We start from the raw sequence: 20193 nt of genomic DNA, 5'->3' as shown, positions 1-20193 counted from the left end.
CCGCCGCAGGCCGCCCTGGGTGCAGCGGCGTGGGGGGGGCCCATCTGCAGCGCCTGGCACTTGGGGTGCGGGAGGTGGCCGCTAGGACTGCCCTGAAAGGCACCTCTGACTGGGCGATGCGCTGCAGGCGCAGCCCCCACCGCCAGGAGTGGCCATTCCGGGCGCTGAGGGGAAGGCGCGCCGGCCCCCAGCTGCCCACCTCCCGGGCGGCCTCCTCACGCAGTGTTCGCAGGCGCCGCCCGAGCTGCGCGGTCCTTCCTGCTGCTGCGACTCCCCTGCCCGGGCCCTCGCGCCGCTCCAGGCGGCCCCCCTGGCCGCCCCGCGCGCCTGACCCCGGGCGCGCACACCTGCCGGCAGGGCTCACCTGCAGCCCCGGGCCGGCCGTGGGTGCGCGCAGGGGGGCGGGGCCGAAGCCCAGCTGGGAGGGGCCAGAGGGGCGCCGAGGGCACCCCCGCCCGGTGGCAGCCCCGGCTCCGCGCCCCAGGGGACCCGAGTCCTCTGCGCTCCCCGGGCAGAGGCGGCAGCCCTCCCCCAAGGGCCCGTGCCCCACGCTGGCCCCCCGGGACCCCCTCCCTGCCCGGACGGCCGGGGGGGTCCTCGCGAGAGCACCCCGGGCCGGCGCAGAGCTGCCGCCCCCGCCCGCCCCGGCGGCCCTTCCTGCCCGAGCCGGGGCCCCCGCCCGGGCCCGCCCTGACTGCCTGGGCCGGTGGCGCCCTCCGGCCGCGGCCGTGGGGCTGCACCGCGCCCCGTCTGTGGGTGACGTCTGTCCCGTGCCCCTTGCGTGGGCGTCCCTGCGGCCTCGCTCCCTCCGAGCGCGGGGCGGGGCGGGGCTCGCGCACCCCCCGCGCCCGCGGCCGGTCGCCATGGCGGCGGGGGCGCCTCTGTGCGCTCACGGCCCCGCGCCGCCCCGGCAGGGGCACCGGGCAGAGGGCACAGAGCCGGCCGCGGGCCCGGGCGCCGCAGCGGAGCCATGGGGGCGGCGCGGGCCCAGACCCGGAGCTCGCCGCGGGCCCCGCCGCGCGCCTTCCGCAGCACGCTGCTCTTCCTCTGGCGCGCGCGGGGCCGCCGCCGCCGCCGGCCGGGCGCGGGCGCCGGGCCCAGGGGCGCGGCCAGGCCCCGGCCCGCCCGCCCCGCGTCCCCGTCCCCGTCCCCGTCCCCGCCCCCGCCCCCCGGCGCCGGGGCCTCCGGCGCGTCCCCCGGCGGGTCCCCGGGCCCCGCGCCCGCGCCCGCGCCCGGCTCCTGCCGCCGCGCCCTGGCGGCGGCGCGCGCGCTGGCCTGGCGGCCGCTGTGGCAGCCCTGGGGGCCGCGCTGGCCCGGCAGGCTGTGCGCGGGCAGCATGGCGGCGCCCGGGGAGCGCGGGCGCTTCGGCGCCGGCGGCCTCTTCTCCTTCCTGCCCGGCGGCGCGCGCTCCGCGGCCGTGGACGACCCGGTGACCGACGCGCGCGGCCGCGGCGCGGGGCGCCCCGAGGCCGCCGCCCCGGCCCCCGCGCCCGCGCCCGCGCCGGCCCCCGAGACGCCGCGCGCCGAGGACGCCGCCCGCCGGCGGCCCTGCCGGGCCTGCGTGGACTTCAAGACCTGGGCGCGCTCGCAGCACAAGGTGCGCCGGCCGCGGCCGCGCGGGCGGAGGGGGCGAGGGCCTCGGGCCGGGGCGCCCCGCTGACCGCGCGGCCTCCTTCCGCAGCGGGACGGCAGGCCCCGGGGGGACTGCCCGGAGGACCGCGAGGAGCTGGGCCGCCACAGCTGGGCCGTCCTGCACACCCTGGCCGCCTACTACCCCGACCTGCCCACGCCCGAGCAGCAGCAGGACATGGCCCAGCTCATACATTTATTTTCCAAGTTTTACCCGTGCGAGGAGTGCGCGGAGGACCTCAGGAAGAGGTAAGGCGCCCGCGGCCGCTGGGCACTCCCGGCCCGCCCGGCCCGGCCAGCGGGCGTCTGCAGCGGTGGCGGACGGCGCCCCCGGCCCCCCCCCCTCCCTTCAGGGACCGGCCGCCCGGGGTGCCGCCCAGCGTGGCTCCCGCTCGCTCCCTGGCTTAGCTGGCACTGATGGGCCCCGGGCGGGTTTCGGGGTTCTGTTGTTCCTGACTTCTGACTCGGGGCCTGAGGCCTCAGATCGCGCAGTGCCTGCGCCCCAGCAGCGGCCCTGGGCTGGCTCCCGGCGGTGCTCCCTGGCGGTGCTCCAGGGAGGCGGGCGCCCGCCGCACAGTTAGTGTGAGGCCTGCGGAGGCGCCAGGGCCCCAGGCACTGAGAACTGGTCGGGTTTTCACTCTAGCCTTGGTGCCCGGCCCCACCCTTGCACGCGCAGCCCGGGCTGGCGCACCCGGAGGAGCTCCTGGTAGTTACGAGGCTGTAAATCGCCTGGCGGGCGCTTTCATGCGGTGCCCTGGGCTTGTGGCACGAGCTCCTGGGGCGGAATTTGAGTCCAGCTGGGCCTTCAGGCTGCGGTCAGCCCTCTGGAAGCGCCGGTCCCCGGCGGAGGGCGTCCGGGCCCAGCTGCGTGTGTTCCCACAGGATACACAGGAACCAGCCCGACACACGCACGCGGGCCGGCCTCACCCAGTGGCTCTGCCGCCTGCACAACGAGGTGAACCGCAAGCTGGGGAAGCCCGCCTTCGACTGCGCGCGGGTGGACGAGCGCTGGCTGCACGGCTGGAAGGACGGCTCCTGCGGCTAGGCCCCCGGAGGGGCGCGGCGGGGGGCCGGCAGAGGGGCGGGCGCTCATTAAAGTGCACGGGAGCCGGAGCCTGTCGTGTCTCAGTTGGGGGGCCCCAGGGTGCCCTTCTCTGCGGTGGAAGACTGGAGGTGCCCAGTGGCCTCCCGAGGAGGATGAGGCCTTTCCGGATGAGGCCTGCTCACCCCACTGCCCACACCTGATCCCCCAGCGGGGAGGCCCTGGGTCCAGCTGGGCCCCCGCCCCGCCCCGCGAGCCTGGCCATTGTCTCCCAGGCGTCGGGGACAGCAGCAGTGGGCAGCCCCGGAGGCTGTGGTGAGGGGTGACCAGGGACGGAGCTCTCCCGTTGGCCCAGTTCCTCCGGGGAAGGAAGGCGCGGGCAGGGCCGCCTCTGAGGGCTCCAGGCCCGGGGTGCTTTGTGGGACCAACTGATTAAACGCTGGAGACGTGACTGAGGGGCCAGCTCGCGTGGTCTGTGCTGGAACTTCAGCCGCCTCTTGTGCTGCTCTGGGCAGGGGCGGCTGGGGTGGTGCGGCCAGCTGGCCAGGGCAGGGGCAGGGGCTGGGCCCCAGCAAGGCCGTGACTTTGGCATCTGCCCCTGGGCAGAAGCGTCCGCAGGGCTGGGGTAGGGGAAGGGCAAAGTCCCTTGAAAAGTGCGTCTGGCTGCTGAGCCCTGCCAGGGCAGGCACCAGGGCAGCCTGGAAGGGAAACTCGCAGGCCAGCTTGGGGGTGGGGAGGGCCGGGGCAGCCCGAGGCCAGCGGAGAAGGCCCTACCCATGCAGCTAGCAGGAGCCTGAGCCTTCAAGGTGGGGTCACGCAGGGAGGCGCAGGTCCCGGCCCAACCGCCCCCTCTCCCCTGCGCCGGAGCTGGGCTCCCGCAGCAGCCTGTGCCCTGCCCCGGGTAGCCGCCGGTCACCAAGCTGTCTGGTGTCTCCCGGCCGAGGGCCAGCCTCTGCCACTGCCTCAGCGCCGCCCTGGACGGCAGACTGCTCCCACGGGGTTCCCCGGAGCAGGTGACAGGAGGGGACAGCCAGCAGGAGTCGTGTCCCCCCATGAGCTGCACCCCAAGAAGCTGAGGTCAGCTCAGCTTGGGAGAGGACTACCTGTGTGCACGCTCCTCTGACCCCCCTTTGTCCCCAACTCTGGCTTCCCAGAAACTTCACCCCCCAAAACCTGAAATGGCGCGGACCCCAGGGCTCCCAGGTTAGGCCAGAGGAGACGGTGCAGGGGAGGTTCTGGCTTCAGCAGTGGACAGCAGGCCGCAGGGGGTGAGCCCAGAGGTGCCCCGGGACCCCAAAGGGGTGAGTCACAGGTCGGTTGGGAGGGGAGGCTGCGGTGCCCGGGCGGCGCAGGGAGGGCCGGCTGGGGCGGGCGCGGGCCCCGCGCAGAGAAGGCTGCTGGAGGCGGGGATGGCGCGGCGGGCCGGCGTGGCGGCCGCCTCTGGCCGCACTGCCCGGCCCACGGGTGGCCGCTGAGGCAGGGGCCGGAGTCTCTGCCAGAACTGGCGGGCCGGGCACCACCGCGCAGGGCGGCGGGGCGGGGGCCTGGGTCCTGCCCGCACTGTTGGCGCCCACGGCCGTGGCTGCGCCCCTGGAGAGCGGGGCGGCGAGAGGTGCCTCCCCAGGGGCCGCTGCGTAGCTCCGGCCCAAGTGGGGGTCGCCGCCCCGGCCGCTGGGCAGGGCAGGGCAGCCCGCGGAGGAGGCCGGCAGGGACAGGGCAGCAGCTCCCGCCAGGCCGCGCCCCGCACGCCCCCGCCCCCAGAGCAGCGGGGGGCGGGGGGCGCCGCGCGGCCTCCCGCAGGGGAGGGGCCCAGCCGCCCGGGGCGCCCACGCTGCTGCGGCTGCGCCCGCGCGGACAGGTGGCCCCGGAGGGAGCCTTCCGCGGCCCCCGCCCCGCCAGGGAGCCGAGCCCTTAGGAGAAGTTAGGGCGCCGCGGGGAGCCCGGCGGAGGGCCCGGGAGCGCGTCTCCGGCCAGGGGGTCCGCGGGTCTCGGCCGCGCCCTCCGCTCGCGCAGGGGCCCCGCTCGAGGAGGGGTCGGGTCCGTCTGTCCATCCGCGCGGCCGCAGCAAGGCCGAGCCCGGCGTCCGACCCCCGGGCGCGGGGTGGGGGAGCCCCGGCGCGGCCCTGGGGGGCGGGGCGGGCGCGGAGGGCTCCAGCCGCGCGTGGACCCGGCGGGGGGCGCGGGCTCGCCCCGCCCCGCGCGCTCCCGCCGTGGCCGCGCGCGCTCCCGGGACGCGGCATTGGCGGCGCGGCGGCGGCTCGGGCAGCAGCCCCGGGGGCCTCGGGCGGGCCGGCCGGCAGCAGACGGACAGACGGACAGAGGCGCCGACGGCGCGCGGCCGCCCGGGCCGGCGATGGAGGGAGCCTCGTTCGGCGCAGGCCGCGCGGGGGCCGCCCTCGACCCCGTGAGCTTCGCGCGGCGGCCCCAGACCCTGCTGCGCCTCGCGTCCTGGGTGAGTGGCCGCCCCCCGCCCGCGCGCCCCGCCCGCGCCCCCCGCCCGCGCGCCCCGCCCGCGCGCCCCCGGCCCCCCGCCCCGCCCGCGCGCCCCCGGCCCCCCGCCCCGCCCGCGCGCCCCCGGGCCCCCGCCCCGCCCGCGCGCCCCCGGGCCCCCGCCCCGCCGCAGGTCGGGTGACGTCACCGGGCCGGGCGCCCCCCTGGGCCGGGGAGGGCGGCGGCGCCGGGGGACCTTGAGAGGTCGAGCCGCCGCCCCGCCCCGCCCCGCCCTCGCGCGGCCGGCCCCGCCGCCTGCAGTGGGCACCGGGCGGCCGCGGCCTCGCGGCGGGGCTCGGCGCCCCCCAGCCCGGGAGGGGGCTGCGGCCGCCGGGAGGCTCGGGAGCCGCCCCCGCCCCGCCCCGCCCAGCCCAGCCCCGCCCGCGCGTCCCTCCAGCGCCCCAGCAGCGGGGCGGGGGGGGCGGGGGGGCGCGGGGGCGCCGGCCCGAGGGCTCCCTGGAGGAGGGGACAGGCGCGCCCTCGCTCCGCCCCCCGCCCCCGCAGGACACATGGGCGGGGCCCGAGGGGGTGTCCAGGTGGGACTGGGCGCCTGGACCTGCGGGCGCACTGGTCCTGACCCCACCCGGGAGTCGCCTGGGGCGGCTCGGGCCGCGGCCAGATCCGTGTCCCGGGCGCCGTCTCCAGCCCGCTCGCGCGCAGCTGCGGCCGGTCCTCAGGAGCAGGCCGCCCGGCAGGAGAGCGGCGCCGCGCTGCCCTCGCCGCTGGCCCTGCGCTGGCGTCGGGCTGACCCTCAGTGGTCACTCTGGCACCTCCGAGCCCAGGCGTGAGGGGCGATAGTGACGGCTGGCCGCAGGCGTGGGCCCTCCCCCGGCGCCCGCCAGTTGCAGGTGCTGGGCGGGGACTCGTTCTCTGTCCCCCCGCGCCCCAAGACCTGTCCCCCGGGGCACGCTGGAGAAAAGGGCAGCACGGCTGTCCCCTGCAGGGTCCGTCGGCCGCCCCTCGGCCTGCGCGCCACGTCCAGCGCCCCCGAGCCCCGCAGGCTGGGCCCGGGAGGCGCCACCCTGTCCCCACGCGCCCCGGTGCGTCCAGGGGCCACTCTGCCCCTGGGGAGCGCCTGGATCTCGGGGTGTGTCAGCCGGTCGCCCGGGCAGTCGCTTCACCTGCCGGCCCAGCCTCCCCCACGGAGGGGCCGAGGGCGGGCCCCACGGGTTTCCCGCGGCGAGGGCAGCGCGGGTCCGGCGCCGCCCGGCGAGTCCGCGGCCCGAGGCCGCGCCGCCGGCTGAGCGCGCGCCGCCCTAGGTGTTCGCCCTCGCCGTGTTCGGGCCGATCGTCAACGAGGGCTACGTGAACGCGGACAGCGGCCCCGAGCTGCGCTGCGTCTTCAACGGGAACGCGGGGGCCTGCCGCTTCGGCGTGGCGCTCGGGCTCGGCGCCTTCCTCGCCTGCGCCGCCTTCCTGCTGCTGGACGCGCGCTTCCAGCAGATCAGCAGCGTCCGCGACCGCCGCCGCGCCGTGCTGCTGGACCTGGCCTTCTCAGGTGGCCGGCGGGCGGGCGGCCGGGCGGGCGGGGCGGGGCCTGGCCGGAGGGGCGGGGCCTGGGCGGGCGGGCTGGGCGGGGTCTGGCCGGGAGGGGCGGGGCCTGGTGGGCGGGGCGGGGCCTGGTGGGCGGGGCGCGGGGCGCGCGGAGGCCCCGGGGATGGGGTGGGGCCGGGCCCGGGAGGGTCGTGCCTGCGCGCCCGGACCCGCGTCCCAGCGCCGCGTCCCAGGCTGTACCGGCCCGAGGGGGGCGCGGCCGCGGGGCGCCCTCTCCCGTGCGAGGTGCCCTGGCGGGCGAGGGCGCGCGCAGCCTGACCCGCCGCCCGCCGCAGGGCTCTGGGCCTTCCTCTGGTTCGTGGGCTTCTGCTTCCTCACCAACCAGTGGCAGCGCACGGCGCCCGGGCCCGGGGCCACGCAGGCGGGAGACGCGGCCCGGGCCGCCATCGCCTTCAGCTTCTTCTCCGTCCTCAGCTGGGTGAGTGGGCCGGTGGGCGCAGGGCCTGCCGCGGCGGGCGGGCGGCCTTGCCTGACCCCTGGCTCCCCTTCAGGCGGCGCTCACCGTGAAGGCCCTGCAGCGGTTCCGTCTGGGCACCGACATGTCCCTCTTTGCCACCGAGCAGCTGGGTGCCGGGGCTGGCCAGGCCTACCCGGGCTACCCAGTGGGCAGCGGCGTGGAGGGCTCGGAGACCTACCAGAGCCCACCCTTCACCGAGACCCTGGACACCAGTCCCAAGGGGTACCAGGTGCCCGCCTACTAGTGGCTGCAGCCCCAGCCCACGGCTCGGAGGCCTCCTGGGACTTCACTCAGGATCTCCTGGCCAAGGGGTCGCCGCAGTGACCGTGGCTGGCTGTCAGGCTGTAAAGAGGCAGTGCCCAGGGCACCTGGGCTGTCAAGCCAAGTTCCCTGTAGTCCCCAGTCCTGGCCTGAGGTCCTGAGGCAGCACAGTGCAGCCCTAGACAAGCGTCCAGCCCCAGCAGGTCAGCCTGAGCAGGGACCCTTCCCCTTGCGAGGCAGCAGCCTGGGGCTCACCTGTCCACTCAGGCCAGGGGTCCAGCAGCCCCGACAGAGGCAGGAGCGTGGCCTCTGTCCCCATCTTGCCGGTGGCCAAGGAGCGTGGCCTCTGTCCCAACCCCGTGTCCTGTGGGCAGTGCTGTCCCATCCCTAGGCTGTGGTGTCTGAGCCACACTTCACCCCTCTCCGGCTTGCTCCGTAGCCAGGCCGTCACGTGGTTGTGGACAAGTCCAGGTCTCGCCCTGTAGTTCCCCACAAGCAGCTCCTCTGTGTGTGGCCCTGCCCCAGCACCCCCGTTCTAGCCACCACCCCCCCCCCCGCCCTTCATGAACCCTCGTCCCAGGGAGGCACGGGACACCCCGTGCCCGCCAGACCCACCCCTGCCGGGAGAGGCCCACTGTGGCGGGGGAGGCCATTCCCCGCACACCGGGTCCCTGGCTCCTGGCCCAGACCCTGGATCCCCTCCCTGACACCCATTTAAAGCCCCAACCAACAGCCAGAGTCCCTCCGTGTGGCCACTCCTGGAATTCCCCCCTCCCCCCCACTCCCCCGCTGGCCCTCCCGGCCTGTGCAAAGCAGACAGGGCGGCGTCTGCCCTCGCATATGGAGCCCCCGGAGCACGGTGGCGGCCATAGTGGTACCTGCGTCCTCCGCGCTGGAAGGAATGGCCCGTGCCTGTCTCCAGTGTCCGTGTCTCAGCCGCCACTTCTTTACAATAAACACCCTAAGTGAGTTGACTTGGTCCAGGTGGGATTATTTCCGTCCCGCCCTCCCGGTGCCAGAGGTGGGGACCTGAGGGCTGGCCCGGAGCCGGCAGGGCCAAGGAGGTGGAGGCCCCCCACACCCCTATGCCTCCCTTCTCTCCGCAGTAGCAGGGGCACCTGGCTTGGCATTCACGCCCGCCCCGCGGGGCCCTCATTGCCCCCCTCCCCCCAGGCCCTGCAGGGGCGCTGCCAGGCCTTCTGATTGTGCCCTCTCCTTCCGTCACACACGTGAAGTCTGGTTGAGGGAGGGGGTTGCCACCTGTGCCCAGGGCTCCTTATTTTAGGCACGGGGGATTGGACGGCCTGTGGCCGCTGACACCAATTCCCAGATCCTGGGGCCAGCAGGTGGGTGCACGCCCCGCCGTTCCCGGGGTGGCCACGCTGGCAGGCCGGGTGGGTACAGGTTCTCCCAGGGAGGGGCGCCGTCCTCGGTGGTGGCAGCTTCAGTGCTTGTGGCCTGGTTTCCTGTGGGTCTGTCCCTGCGACGACGGGGTGGGCAGGCGCCCTCACAGGTGTGTGTGTGGGGGCACGGCCAAGCAGCTACAGGTTGTTGCCAGCAGGTGGATGCCGGGCATGAGCAGGTGCCATGTAGGCCGCTGCAGACCCGGGCCTGCTGCTGCCACCTCCACCTTGGCTACACCCCAGGGGCAGCCTCATGCACGACAGGCCAGGCATGCTCTGTGGCTGCTGGCCGTGGGGGCTTCGTCCCCTCGGCCTTCATTTTAAAATGTCCAGACAGGGCCTCCCCAATGGTGCAGCGGGTTGAGCGCAGCACTGTGAAGCTGTCCGCAGCCCCTGCAGCTTGGGTTCCTGGCCGGCCAGAGAGCTACCCACAGGGCGCGGCAGCCCTCTCCTGTCTCCCCGCTGCTCCCCTCAGCAGTGTGTTTCAGTCAGTCTGTCTGTTCTGTTTCCCTCTGTCCCTGGTGAATCCTCTCACCCCCCCGCGCCTCTGGCCTGTACCCCAGCTCTTGTACGCATAAATAAATCTTTGAAAGACAAAAAAAAAAAAAGCTTCTCCTCAATAAGGGTGTCTCTTTTGCTCTATTTGGACATGCCTGTGTTTGGATTTTTTTTCCTACTATCTGTATGGGCTTGGGGCAGAAAAGGGAGACTTTTAGCAACTTTCTGGATCCAAGTAGCAAAATATCATGTCCTTACGTTATTTTAGAAACGCCCTTGGCTGCTACTGCCCATGGGGTCTGTCTTGAAGGCTCTCGAGACCCGAGGCCACACGATGGCCCCCTGTGGTTCCGGAGGGCGGGCACCCAGCCCAGCCCTGTCAGCCAGGCCGCTGGCCTCCCCCAAAAGGCTGGGCGCCTGCCCTCGCTCCCCCAAGCAGAGCCCGTGCCGCCTCTGTGTCACTGCCCAGGGCCCAGCGGCAGCAGCTGGTGACCCCCAGGTCCACCTGGCTGCGGGCTGACCTCCAAGGCAGAGAAGCTCAGGACACCAGCTGGGTGCATTATGGCAAAATAAATTTATTTGAAGATAAACTGTCTTATAAAAGATCAGAGGCAATTTGAGATCCCAGATTCAGCTTGTCTTGTAAATAGATTCAACTTCAAGTAGCACAATTTCGTGTCTGCTTTTAATCCTTAACATTCTCGAATCACGAAACAGCCAACTGTTTACACGACACACTCAACATCTGATTCCAGCACCAATGGGCGGACAGCGTCCAGTCGGGGGCTGCAGTGCTGTGGCCCTCGGGCTCAGGAGGGCCCGGCCCAGGCCGCCGCAGGTCCTGGCTTTGAGGCACGGACAGGTCCCGGCGTCCAGCCCTCCCCTCCCCGGCACCTCCAGGAGAGAGACTACACCGGAGGGGGCCGGCACGGAGGCGGGGTCTCGGCCCGCTCCCCGGGGACACGGATGGACTACCGCACCGCACGCGCGGACGGGCGGGCAGGCCTTCCCAGCGACCACTGCGCAGGCGGCCCCCTCAGGCCGTCCCCTGGCTGCGGGGCAGCCCAGGAGGAGGGAGAAAGGAGGCTCTCGGGCGGGGCGCTCTGCCCACGCGCGGGAGCTACGTGATGACCCTGGCGACGGCCTGCAGGGAGGGGAAGTCGTCGTCCCGCGCGGCGTGTAGCGCCTGGTGGCTGCTGACATCCCCCTGTGCGAGCACCTGCTGGCAGGTGGGGCACACGCAGCAGTCCAGGCCGGCTGGCCGGGCGCTGGCCTGCCACGCGTTCTGCCGGCTCCTCCGGGCCTTGCCGCCGGGGGGCCTCTCGCGGCCACAGAAGTCCGTGTGTGCAGAGAGCAGCTCCTGCTGCTTGGCTGTGTCGGGGAGGAGCACCAGCAGCTCGTTGAAGATCTTCTGGAAGTTCTCCCCAAGCAGGTCCCGGCAGCTCTTGTAATACTGGGCCGCAGAAATCACGCCCTGCGCCCAGAGAGCAGCCGGTCAGACCCGCCCCGCCCGGCCTGCGCCAGCCCGCACCCCGCCCGCCTGACCTGTCTGAACTCCCCCGAGTGGCTCTTGAACTCGCTGAAGCGGGCCTCGTCGCTCTGCAGGAAGTCCTTGATGGACTGGATCAACCGCAGGTTCCGCTCCCGGAAGTTCTCGGGAACCAGGTAGGCCCGGGGCTCAGCCGTCAGCCTGGGCCTGCGGGTGGGAGGGGGCAGGTGGGGCGCTGGCCACTGGGCTGGACCAGGCTAGCACTGCCCTGGGTGGGGCCGGCAGCCGCCCACACTTACGCCTTCGTGGTGGTTGCCGTGCCAGGGACACAGGCCGGGTGGGGACCAGGCAGGAGGCTGGAGAAGCCGGGGGGCGGCTTGCTGACGGGGGGCACCAGCCCCGGCGGGGGAGGGGGTGGCGTGCCCTTCAGGAGCACCACAGTGTTGAAGCCTGGAGGGAGACCCGGACGTGACCCTCGCTGCCACACACGGCCTGCCCAAATCTCCGCCCGCAGGCTGGCCTGATGCCGAGCAGCAGCCCCACTGCCGTCCCACCGAGGGCCGCTCGCAGGCGGGGGCAGCTGCAACCCGGAGGCCAGGGGCACCACCGGGGAAGTCGGAAAGCTTCCCGGGCACCGGGGCACGGCACCTGCCCTCCCCACGCCAGGTCCCCTCGCCAGGCTCCGCCCGACCCTGCCCTGGCACCCCGCCCGGCCCGGTGCCCGGAGCAGGTGGGCGCTGGGAGCACGTACCAGGCGGGGGCGGCATCCTGGGCGGGCGGGGGCCGCTGAGCGCAGGAAAGTCTTCCTGGGGCGGAGGGCAGGGGAAGGGCCCTGGGGGGCGTGGGAGCCCAGGGGGTTCCTTGGGGGCACTCCGGGCCAGGGCCGGCCCCTCGGAGTGTCCATTGACAACGGCAGCGAGGGGCCCGTCCGCTCTACTGGCAGGAGCCGCGGGGGCCCGCTCGGGCCCGTCTCTGTCGGGGGCTGGCGGCGGGGGTGACACGGCGCTGGGCTTCTCAGAGCCCACCTTCTTCTTCTTGCCTGCCCTGGTGAAGGGCTGGGTGGAGGCCAGCAAGGTGGCAGCGCCCACAGCAGGCCCGCCCCGAGGCTCCTCCTCCTCCACGGGGGGCGGCCCGCCCTTCTTGCCCCCTTTACCAGTCTTCCCCGCCTTCCTGGCAGCCGGGCCAGCCCCGCCGGCAGCCTGGGCTCCTGGGACGGGCGGGGCCGCCTTCTTGCCGCCGCTGTTCCACGGGGAGGTGAGGCTGGCGGGCGCAGGGCTGGGCTTGGAGGCTGAAGGCACCAGAGCGGGGAAGTCCTCCTCCTGGAAGGTGCCCCTGCCCCTGGCGGGGACAGGGTAGGCCAGTGCCAGCCCCACAGGCCCCGGGGCTGCTGCGGGGGGGCAGGTGGCGGCGGCGGCGCAGAGACTGGGGAAGTCCTCGTCCTTCAGTTTGGCAGGAGGAGGCAGGAGGCTGCTGGGCCCCAGAGGGGAAAGCTGGTCAGCAGGCACAGGGCCCTGCCCCCCACTCGCCCTCCTGGGACCCCGCACGCCCGCGCTGGGGCCTGCGCACACGCACCTTGGCAGCACGGGTCCTGCGGCCGAGCCGCTCACTGGAAAGGCCTCCTGGCTCGCAGGGCCGTTGGCCAAGGCCTCCTTGGGGCCTAGGAGACACGCAGGACTGACACGGGCCGGGGGAGGCGGCACAGGCCTCCGGGAGCAGCCCTCCCCGACCTCACCCTCAGGCCCAGCAGCACTGCCTTGGGGTGGAGCTGGCTCACCTGAGCCTTCGCCTGGCGTCCGGGCTGGGCGCCGGGGGCCACGAGGCTCCTCGGGCCCCCGCCCCCCTGCGTCCTCCTTCCTGGGCCTGCCCCCCTCCTCCCGGTCCTCGGTCCTGCGAGGTTCCTGCTGCTGCTGCTGCTGCTGCTGCGCCGCCACCGAGGCCCGGACGGCAGCCGCCACCTCCCGGTCTTCTTCCTCCCTAGGATGCGAGCCCGTCAGGCAGGGCAGGCCCAGAACTGTAGTCGGCGGGGAGGGGCTGGGGCCCCTGGGAGACAGGCTGGGGCTGTAGAGGCGGCGCGCGCCCCAGCTGGCCCGCAGGGGCTGTGAGGGGGGCAGGGCGTTATGAGGCCAAGGTTATGAGCTCTGGGCGCTGCCGTGGTCTGCCAGCCTTCCGGGACAGTGCCTGACCCCAGCCTGCGCCCGCTGTGCCAGCCCACTAAGTGCCACCCCTATCGGCAGGGCCTCGCGTCGCTGCCAGAACTGGAGCCGAGGATGAGCTTGTAGTCAGGGAGAGCAGCGAGCAGACCCCGTTGCCCACCCAGGTCAGCTACGGCCAGAGGCTCCTGACCACCGTGCCTGCCCCCCGCCACTGCTGCCCCGCCTGGGGACCCGAACGTCAGCAGCTCGCAAGTCCTCCCACCTCTTGTACCTCCAGCTTCCTCGGCGGCTCTGCTGGGCTCCACGCCCGCCGGCCCGGCCTGCTCGGCCCTGGCGGTTGTACCTGTCCACCTCCTCGTAGTCCTCGCCACTGACCACCCCTGCGGCCGGCACAGGAGCCTGTCACTGGCGCTCGGCTGGAAGCCCCCAGCGGGCCTGACCCACCGGACCGGTCCCGAGGGCTGAGTCCAGGAGGCCCTGCCAGCCCCAACCCCACAGCCCACAGCGCAGGGCGGCCTCAGGCGGCAGCTCCTCCTCCACCTCCAGGGCCCCTGAAGAGTGGCCGGGACCCCAGAACCCCGGAGAGGCTCGGCGCCAGGGGAGGGCGGCCCGCCCGGAGCGCGCCTCACCGTCGCCGCGGCGCGAGTGCCGCGGGGCGAAGCTGAACTGCAGGTCGATGTGGCGGTTCTGGCGCGCCTCGGCGCGGCTGCGGCTGTGGCAGGCGGTGCGGTGCGCCTTGAGGTCGATCTCCGTGCGGAAGGCGTGCGTGAACTGCTCGGCGCCGCAGCGGCCCTCCTCGCACAGGAAGTGGCGCTCGCGGAAGTGCTCGCGCAGGTAGGCGTAGTCGCTGCGGGGGCGCGGGTCAGCCGGCCCCCCGCGCCCCCGCCGCCCCGCGGCCCCCCCCCAGCCGGGGCGCGCCCCACCTGTAGTAGTCCTGCGCGCCGTCCGCGTCGCAGAAGTGGCAGAAGTAGTGGTCGCGGCGCAGGTGCTTGAGCAGCTCGTCGTTGTCCAGGTAGCGCTCGTCGCAGAACTTGCAGAGCGGGTGCCCGCGGTGCGACGTGTCGTCGGGGTCGCCCTGCATGCGGTGGCGCGCCAGGTCCTTGCGCGAGTACCACTTGCGCTCGTGGGTGAAGATCTGCGCGACAGGCCATGGCTCGCGGGGGGCCTCCGGGGGGCGGGGTGGGGCGCGGGGGGCGGGGCGCGGCGCACCTGGAGGTGCTTGAGGCACAGCTTGCAGCAGAACAGCTCGTGCTGCCGGCGCATGTGCTGCTCCAGGTCCGCGAAGAGGCCGAAGGGCGGCAGCTCCGGGCAGCGGGGACACTCGTGCAGCAGCAGCTGCCTGGGGAGACCCCCCGACTCAGCCTTCCCGGCGGCGACCCCGCGTGGGGCCCCACAGCCGGCTCCAGCCGGCCCCGCGCCCAGCGGCGGTGCGGGGGCCAAGAGGCAGGTCGGGTGGACGCGATGTCCAGGAGTGGACGCGGATTGGGGACAGCAGCCCGGCTGTAGCAGAGCCGGGGTCCCCGGGGCCGGGGGGCGCGCCCTCACCGTCCCCGCCAGAGCCTGCGGCGGGGGCCCAGGCGCCCCTCCCGCTCACCTGTACAAGGCAAACACCTTCCCGTCGGCGAAGTAGATGTCGTACTTCTTCTCGTGCTGCAGCTGCTGGAGGGGGATGGTGGCGAAGGCCGGGAGCTTCCTGCCGAAGACCACCTGCAACAGAGGCGCCTCTGAGCCGCCGCCCGCCCCCACCAGGCGGCCTGGCCGCGCGGGAGGCGCAGCCCCTGAGCTCGCCGCCAGGGGGCGGCCCGCCCGTCCTCGGTCGCGCCAGCACCCCGGAGGGGCCCGAGCAGCAGGTGCAGGGAGGCGCGGCCAGGGGACCCCAGGCGCGGTCACGTGGGTGCTGGGCAGCGAGTGGCTTTCTCACTCGGGGAGTCAGAGCAGCGGCTAAGGCAACAGCGGCCGCTGCCAGGCCAGGCCGGGTCAGCTGACCAAAGGCCAAGGTTTTAGCCACCCCATCCAGCCGAGGCGTTTCCATGACCACACAGGAGGGGCCCCTCCCGGCCTCCGCTAGCGTCCCGTTGCTTAACAGGGGGGCCTGGGGGCTCCAGAGGGACAAGCTGAGCACCCTACAAGGGCCAGACATGGAAGGTCCCGTAGGCGGGCTATTTCTCAGGGGCCACTGATGGTGGGTGCAGGCAGCCCAACCACAAGCAGCCCTGATCCAGGCCCCGGCGCGGCCCCTGAGCCGGTGAGGGCACTGATCCCCGCAGGCCCCACCCCCTGAAGCCACACTCAGCTCTTGCTCTGGGCCCTTCCTGCCCCGGCCTGGAGCCAGGGGCTCAGCTCAGGTCAGCCCTCACCAGCACATCCCGCTGGGGCAGGGAAGGTCACATCAAGGTCACCTGTTATGGTTAGTGAGGTCCACCTGGGGCCAGAATGGCCAAGCGCTTAGAGAGCACAGAACTGGTGGGGGCGCACCCGTCAGTGCCCCAGTGTGAACACTGGCCCAGGGGTGGTGCAGCCTCCACATGCACACAGCCCAGGCCCAGCCTCCCCCGGCCCCCCAGCCACACCTGTTCTGGGGTGGGGGTGGACAAGCAGCGCCCCAACAGGCCTTTCTTGCCTTTTGTGTCTGGCAAGGCCCGGCCTCCCATGACCTCCAGATGCCACCTCGCACCCTCCACCAGCTTCCTCCCCGGCCTTCTCTTGGAGGCCCTGAAACCTTCCAGCAGGACCCTGGTTCCCCCTGCCTCCTGCCTGGCGGAGTAGCGAGCTGCACAGACCGTGCTGGAGGAGCAGGGAGCATGGCATGGGGGCTCACTGCCCCCCAAGGCTGGGTGGAGGCAGCCCCTGTGGGGTGGAGGAGCCGCCGCACCTGCTGCAAGGGGAGCCCGTGGGCTGCCAGAGGCTCCAAAGCTGCAGACGCAGGCAGGAAGGAGGAAGCCCAGGCAGATCCCTCCCTGCTCCGAACCTCCGTCCCCTCTGAGTCCCTGCTGTGGACAGAGGCGGGTGGGTGCCAGCTGCGGGAGGGTGGGGGGCTCGTGGGGGCTGCCTGGCTGCAGGGGCAGCATGGGCTCTGGGCACCGCGCCCGCACCACCCTCCACACAGCGTGTTGTCTTCGCTGCCCGAAGCCCGCGTGCCCAGGAGCTGCCTCCCTCCAGGGCAGCAGGCCGCAGCTCGGAGTGGAGAGGCCGGGCAGGCCGTGGGAGGACGACGGCCTGACGAGGGCCAGGGTGGTGAAGGCCCCAAGATGGGAGGCCCCTGGGGGGATCTAGGCCCACATGTGGATGTGCAGAGGCAGCGGGACCAAGGGCTGCAGACCTAGGTCAGAGGGGGTGGGGAAAGGCTGCAGCATGCGGGGTCCAGGCTGGGGTGCTGGAGAATAAGGGCGAGCAGGAGTGGAGCAGGGGCTGAGGATGGGGAAAGTCTGACTGGCCCTGGGACAGACTGCGCAGCCGGGACTGCCCAGCAAGAGCCGCGGAGGAGGGCTGGGCGCAGGAGGGCTGGGTCTGAGGACAGAGGCGCAGGTTAGGCCTAGACACAGGGTGGGCAGTCCTGGGCCGTTTCTAGTCTGCCAGGCAGTAGCTGACCAAGGGGAAAGGGCGCCCCCTGGTGGGCCCCAGGCTAGTCCCTAGGAGGGCGACGGGGAGGTGCCCCCTGGGCGAGCCCCCACCCAGCGGGTATGCAAGCCAGGCAGGTGTGCAGAGCGCTGGAAAGAGAGGTCTGGGGGGACCAAGAGATGAGCCCCTGGGAACCGGCACCTGGAGGGCCCAGGCCCAGGGTGGGAGGAAGGCGCAGATCCCCCCCGCAGCGGGCATCAGGCCCATGCCATGCCGCGCAAGGGCGCGGGCGAGCCGCCTGGCACGGCGGCTGGAAGGACGGCCCGGGCGGGAGCCGGCACCAGGACCCCACCCCGCACGGCCACGGCCACGGTCCCGGCACTGTCCCCGCCGGGCGGGCGGGCGGGGCGGGGTCGCTGGAATTCCCGAGCGGCCGGAGACAGACGCGCAGGGCCCGCGCGGGGCAGCCCCGGTGGGGGCGCGGCAGGAGGGGGCGAGGACCGTCCTCTCCCCTGACGGCCCGGGGCGGGCCGGCGCCAGAGGCGGGCCGGCCGGGGGCAGTGGCGCCCGGCACTTCCTGGCCCTCCCTCGCCACAAGGCCGGGCCGGGGCTGCCGCCGAGGCCCTCCGGGCCCGCGCCCCCCGAGCGGCGCCCGCGGCGGGGCCCCAGGGGTGCGCGGGCTGACGTCACGGCGGCCGGGCCGGCGCGGGAGGCGCCCGGGGCCGCGGAGGGAGCGCGGCGGGGGGCGCAGGGCCGGGGGCGCCCCGTCCGCGGGAGCCGCCCGCTCCCCCGCCGCGGAGGAGGAGTCGCCCCCCGCGGCGCCGTCGCGGCCCGGGCGCCCCGCGAGGCGCTTGCCGCCGGCGGCCGGCACCGCCGCGGGGGGACGGGCCCCGGCCGGCCGCCCCGGCGCGCCCGACCCCCGACGGCGGCGGGGGCCTCCGGCGCGGCGCCCCGCCAGCCCGGGCCCCGCCCGCCCCCCGCCCCCCGCCCCCCGCGGGAGGCCCGGGCCCGACGGCCGCGCCGGCGCGGGGCAGCCCGGGGTCGCCGCGCGGCCAGGGCCGCCCCCGGGCCGGACGTCGCGCCCGCCCGCCCGCGCCGGCGGGAGCTCCGGGGCGCGGCGAGCCCGAGGGCCGCCCGGGGCCCGCCCGCCGCCGCCGCCCGCACCTGGCGCAGCTCCTCGCGGCACACGGCGCAGTAGCGCTGCGCGCACAGCACGCGCATCTTGGTGGAGCAGCGGAAGCACACCGGGTGGTCGCAGCGGCCCAGCGCCGTGGCCTCCAGCTCCCCGCAGCACAGCACGCAGCTGCCGCCGCGCTCGCCCGCCGCCGCCGCCTCCAGGCCCGCGCGCCGCCCCTCGGCGCCCGCCGGCGCCGCCGCCGCCATGGTCCGGCTCCGGCCCCTCCCGGCCGGCGCGGCGCGGCCTGGCGCGGCGGGCCCGCCCCTTCCGCCGACGTCACGCGCCGCCCCGCAACGGCCCGGCCGGCGGAAGCGCGCCCGCGCCCGCCCAGCGAGACGCCGGCTAGAGCGCCGCGCCGCCCGGCCGCTCCGGCCCGCGCCCTCGGCCGGGAGGTCGCGCGCCCGCCGCCCCGCCCCGAGCCCCGGAGCCCCGGAGCCCCGGCGCCGGGCGCCGGCCGGGGCGGGCCCTCGGGGGCGGCGACGGCGGCTCCCGCGCCCGCCCGGACGCCGCGCCGTCTCCGTCGGCGGCGGCCCCCTTCGTGGACGCCCGCGCCCGCGTCGGCCCCGCGGGGCACCTCGGCGGGACCCCGAGCCCCCCCGGGCCGCGCCCTCTCCGAGCCGGGGCACGCGGCGCGAGCGCTGGGCGAGGCGGGCCTGGCCGCGGGGGAGTCCAGGGAGGCCGCCCGGGGCGAGCCGGGTCGCACGACGTGGGCTTGAAACCCCAGCGCAGGCGCCCAGTTGCCCGTGACCTTGAATGGCCCGCGCGGCCCTTACCCTCCCCGTATAAACAAGGATCGTATCCCAGTTACACCCGCTGGCAGGGCTTAAGTCTCCGCACGATCAAGCTGTCCCCGGGCCCGGGAGCTGCCCCCAGGGCGCGGCAGACCCCTCCCGCCTCCCCGCTGCTCCCCTCAGCAGCGTGTTTCAGTGGATCCGCCTGTTCTGCTCCCCACTCTGTCTCTGGGGAATCCTCTCACCTCTCCGTGCCTCTGGCCTGTACCCCAGTTCTTGGGCATAAATAAATAAATTTCAAAATAAACCTGGTAGCAGGCAGAGGCCCCCTCCCTCACAACCCCCCACCAGGGCACAGGAGAGGAAAAAGAGACTGGAAACCAATCAGCACAAAGGGGTCTCCGGGCAGAGGCAGCTGCTGAGAGATGTAGACAACCTGTAGTAATGGAAGGAGAAGGAGGGTGACTCATCCTGTAAAGCACCCCCAAGCCCTCTGGGAGGCCCCATGAGAAGTCTTACTGTGGGGGCCTCCCCGGTGGCACAGTGGTTGAGCGCTGGGTTGCGAAGCTGCCCGCGGCCCCTGCGGCGCCGGTTCGATCCCCGGCTGCTCCCCTGCCATCAGAGGAGGGTCCCACATGGCGCGCAGACCTCTCCTGCCGCCCGCTGCTCCCCTCAGCAGTGTCCTTCGGTCCTTCTGCCTGCTCTGCTCCCCGCTCTGGCTCTGGTGAATCCTCTCACCCTCCCGCGCTTCTGACTGTACCCAGTGCATGTATAAATGAAGCAGACAAACAAACAAACAAACAAATAAATAAACATGCCTCTATTAAAAATAATAAAAAAAAAAAAAGAAGTCTTACTGTGGGCAAGCTGGCGCAGGGGACTGAAAACAGGAGTGGGCAGAAGTCCACCATCAAGCTGGGGACCCAGCACCCCCTGCAATGGAGCTGTGCCCCACCGGCCGCCCTCCTGCTCACCTACAGCAGGAGATAGGAGGATTTTTTTCTTAAAATGCATTTATTTATGCGTATAAGAGCCAGGGTACAGGTCACAGGTGCAGGGTGTGAGAGGACTCACCAGAGACAGACTTGGGGAGAGAACAGGCAAATCCATTGAAACACACTGCTGAGGGGAGCAGCGGGGAGACAGGAGAGGTCTGCTGTGCCCTGTGGTCAGCTCCCTGGCTGGGGATCGAACTCGTGCTGCAGTGACTGCCGATAGCGTCATAGTGCTGCGTCCTAACCCCCGCACCACCAGGGAGGCCCAGGTAGGAGGATTTTCCACTGGAGAAATGGACCAGCTGCAGAGAAAGGACCCCCCCCAAGCCCCCAGACACTGCTGGGAAGCCTACCAATCAGCAAATGTGCCCCTCAAAAGAGCACCCAGGGGCCTCCCTGGTGGCGGAGCGGTTGAGCGCTGGGTTGCGAAGCTGCCCGCAGCCTCTGTGGCGCCGGTTTGATCCCCGGCTGCTCCCCGGCCACCGGAGGAGGGTCCCGCATGGCGCGCAGACCTCTCCTGCCGCCCGCTGCTCCCCTCAGCAGTGTCCTTCGGTCCTTCTGCCTGCTCTGCTCCCCGCTCTGGCTCTGGTGAATCCTCTCACCCTCCCGCGCTTCTGACTGTGCCCAGTGCTTGTATAAATAAATAAATAAACAAACAAACAAACAAATAAATAAATAAATCTTGTATGAATAAATATATTTAAAAAAAAAAAAAAAGAGCACCCAGCATTGTGTGGGGTCACGCTCATCACCACA

At 73.3% G+C, this 20193-nt stretch overlaps 3 protein-coding genes across 7 annotated transcripts; 2 read left to right on the top strand and 1 right to left on the bottom strand.

Annotated features, from left to right (window-relative positions):
• Positions 1-1336: 1336 nt before the first annotated feature.
• On the top strand, positions 1337-3091 carry GFER (growth factor, augmenter of liver regeneration; the record flags this gene model as incomplete). Its single annotated transcript, XM_084250527.1, has 3 exons — positions 1337-1597; positions 1682-1878; positions 2512-3091. The coding sequence occupies 3 exons, from the start codon at positions 1337-1339 to the stop codon at positions 2672-2674; spliced, it is 621 nt and encodes a 206-aa protein (XP_084106653.1). The 3' UTR covers positions 2675-3091.
• Positions 3092-5024: 1933 nt separating this feature from the next.
• SYNGR3 (synaptogyrin 3) lies at positions 5025-7460 on the top strand (the record flags this gene model as incomplete). Its single annotated transcript, XM_084249641.1, has 4 exons — positions 5025-5123; positions 6422-6659; positions 6991-7133; positions 7207-7460. 4 exons carry the CDS (start codon positions 5025-5027, stop codon positions 7414-7416), a joined length of 690 nt encoding a protein of 229 aa, XP_084105767.1. The 3' UTR covers positions 7417-7460.
• Positions 7461-10243: 2783 nt separating this feature from the next.
• Positions 10244-17917, bottom strand: ZNF598 (zinc finger protein 598, E3 ubiquitin ligase; the record flags this gene model as incomplete). 5 transcript variants are annotated; one of them, XM_084249165.1, is made up of 12 exons in its annotated part: positions 10244-10808; positions 10880-11030; positions 11123-11273; positions 11575-12293; positions 12390-12480; positions 12598-12797; positions 13239-13356; positions 13606-13823; positions 13900-14111; positions 14186-14315; positions 14571-14683; positions 17699-17917. In XM_084249165.1, the coding sequence occupies 12 exons, from the start codon at positions 17915-17917 to the stop codon at positions 10455-10457; spliced, it is 2676 nt and encodes an 891-aa protein (XP_084105291.1). In that variant the 3' UTR covers positions 10244-10454. The 5 variants fall into 5 exon arrangements, with proteins under 5 accessions (XP_084105291.1, XP_084105292.1, XP_084105289.1 ...); XM_084249166.1 differs by having other exon boundaries at positions 12396-12480; XM_084249163.1 differs by having other exon boundaries at positions 11575-12313; positions 12407-12480.
• Positions 17918-20193: the final 2276 nt, after the last annotated feature.

This window comes from Talpa europaea (assembly GCF_964194135.1).
Source record: "Talpa europaea genome assembly, chromosome: 12".
Lineage (NCBI taxonomy): Eukaryota > Metazoa > Chordata > Mammalia > Eulipotyphla > Talpidae > Talpa > Talpa europaea.
The sequence above is the reverse complement of the archived record's forward strand: the minus strand, read 5'-3'. Positions and strand labels throughout refer to the sequence as shown.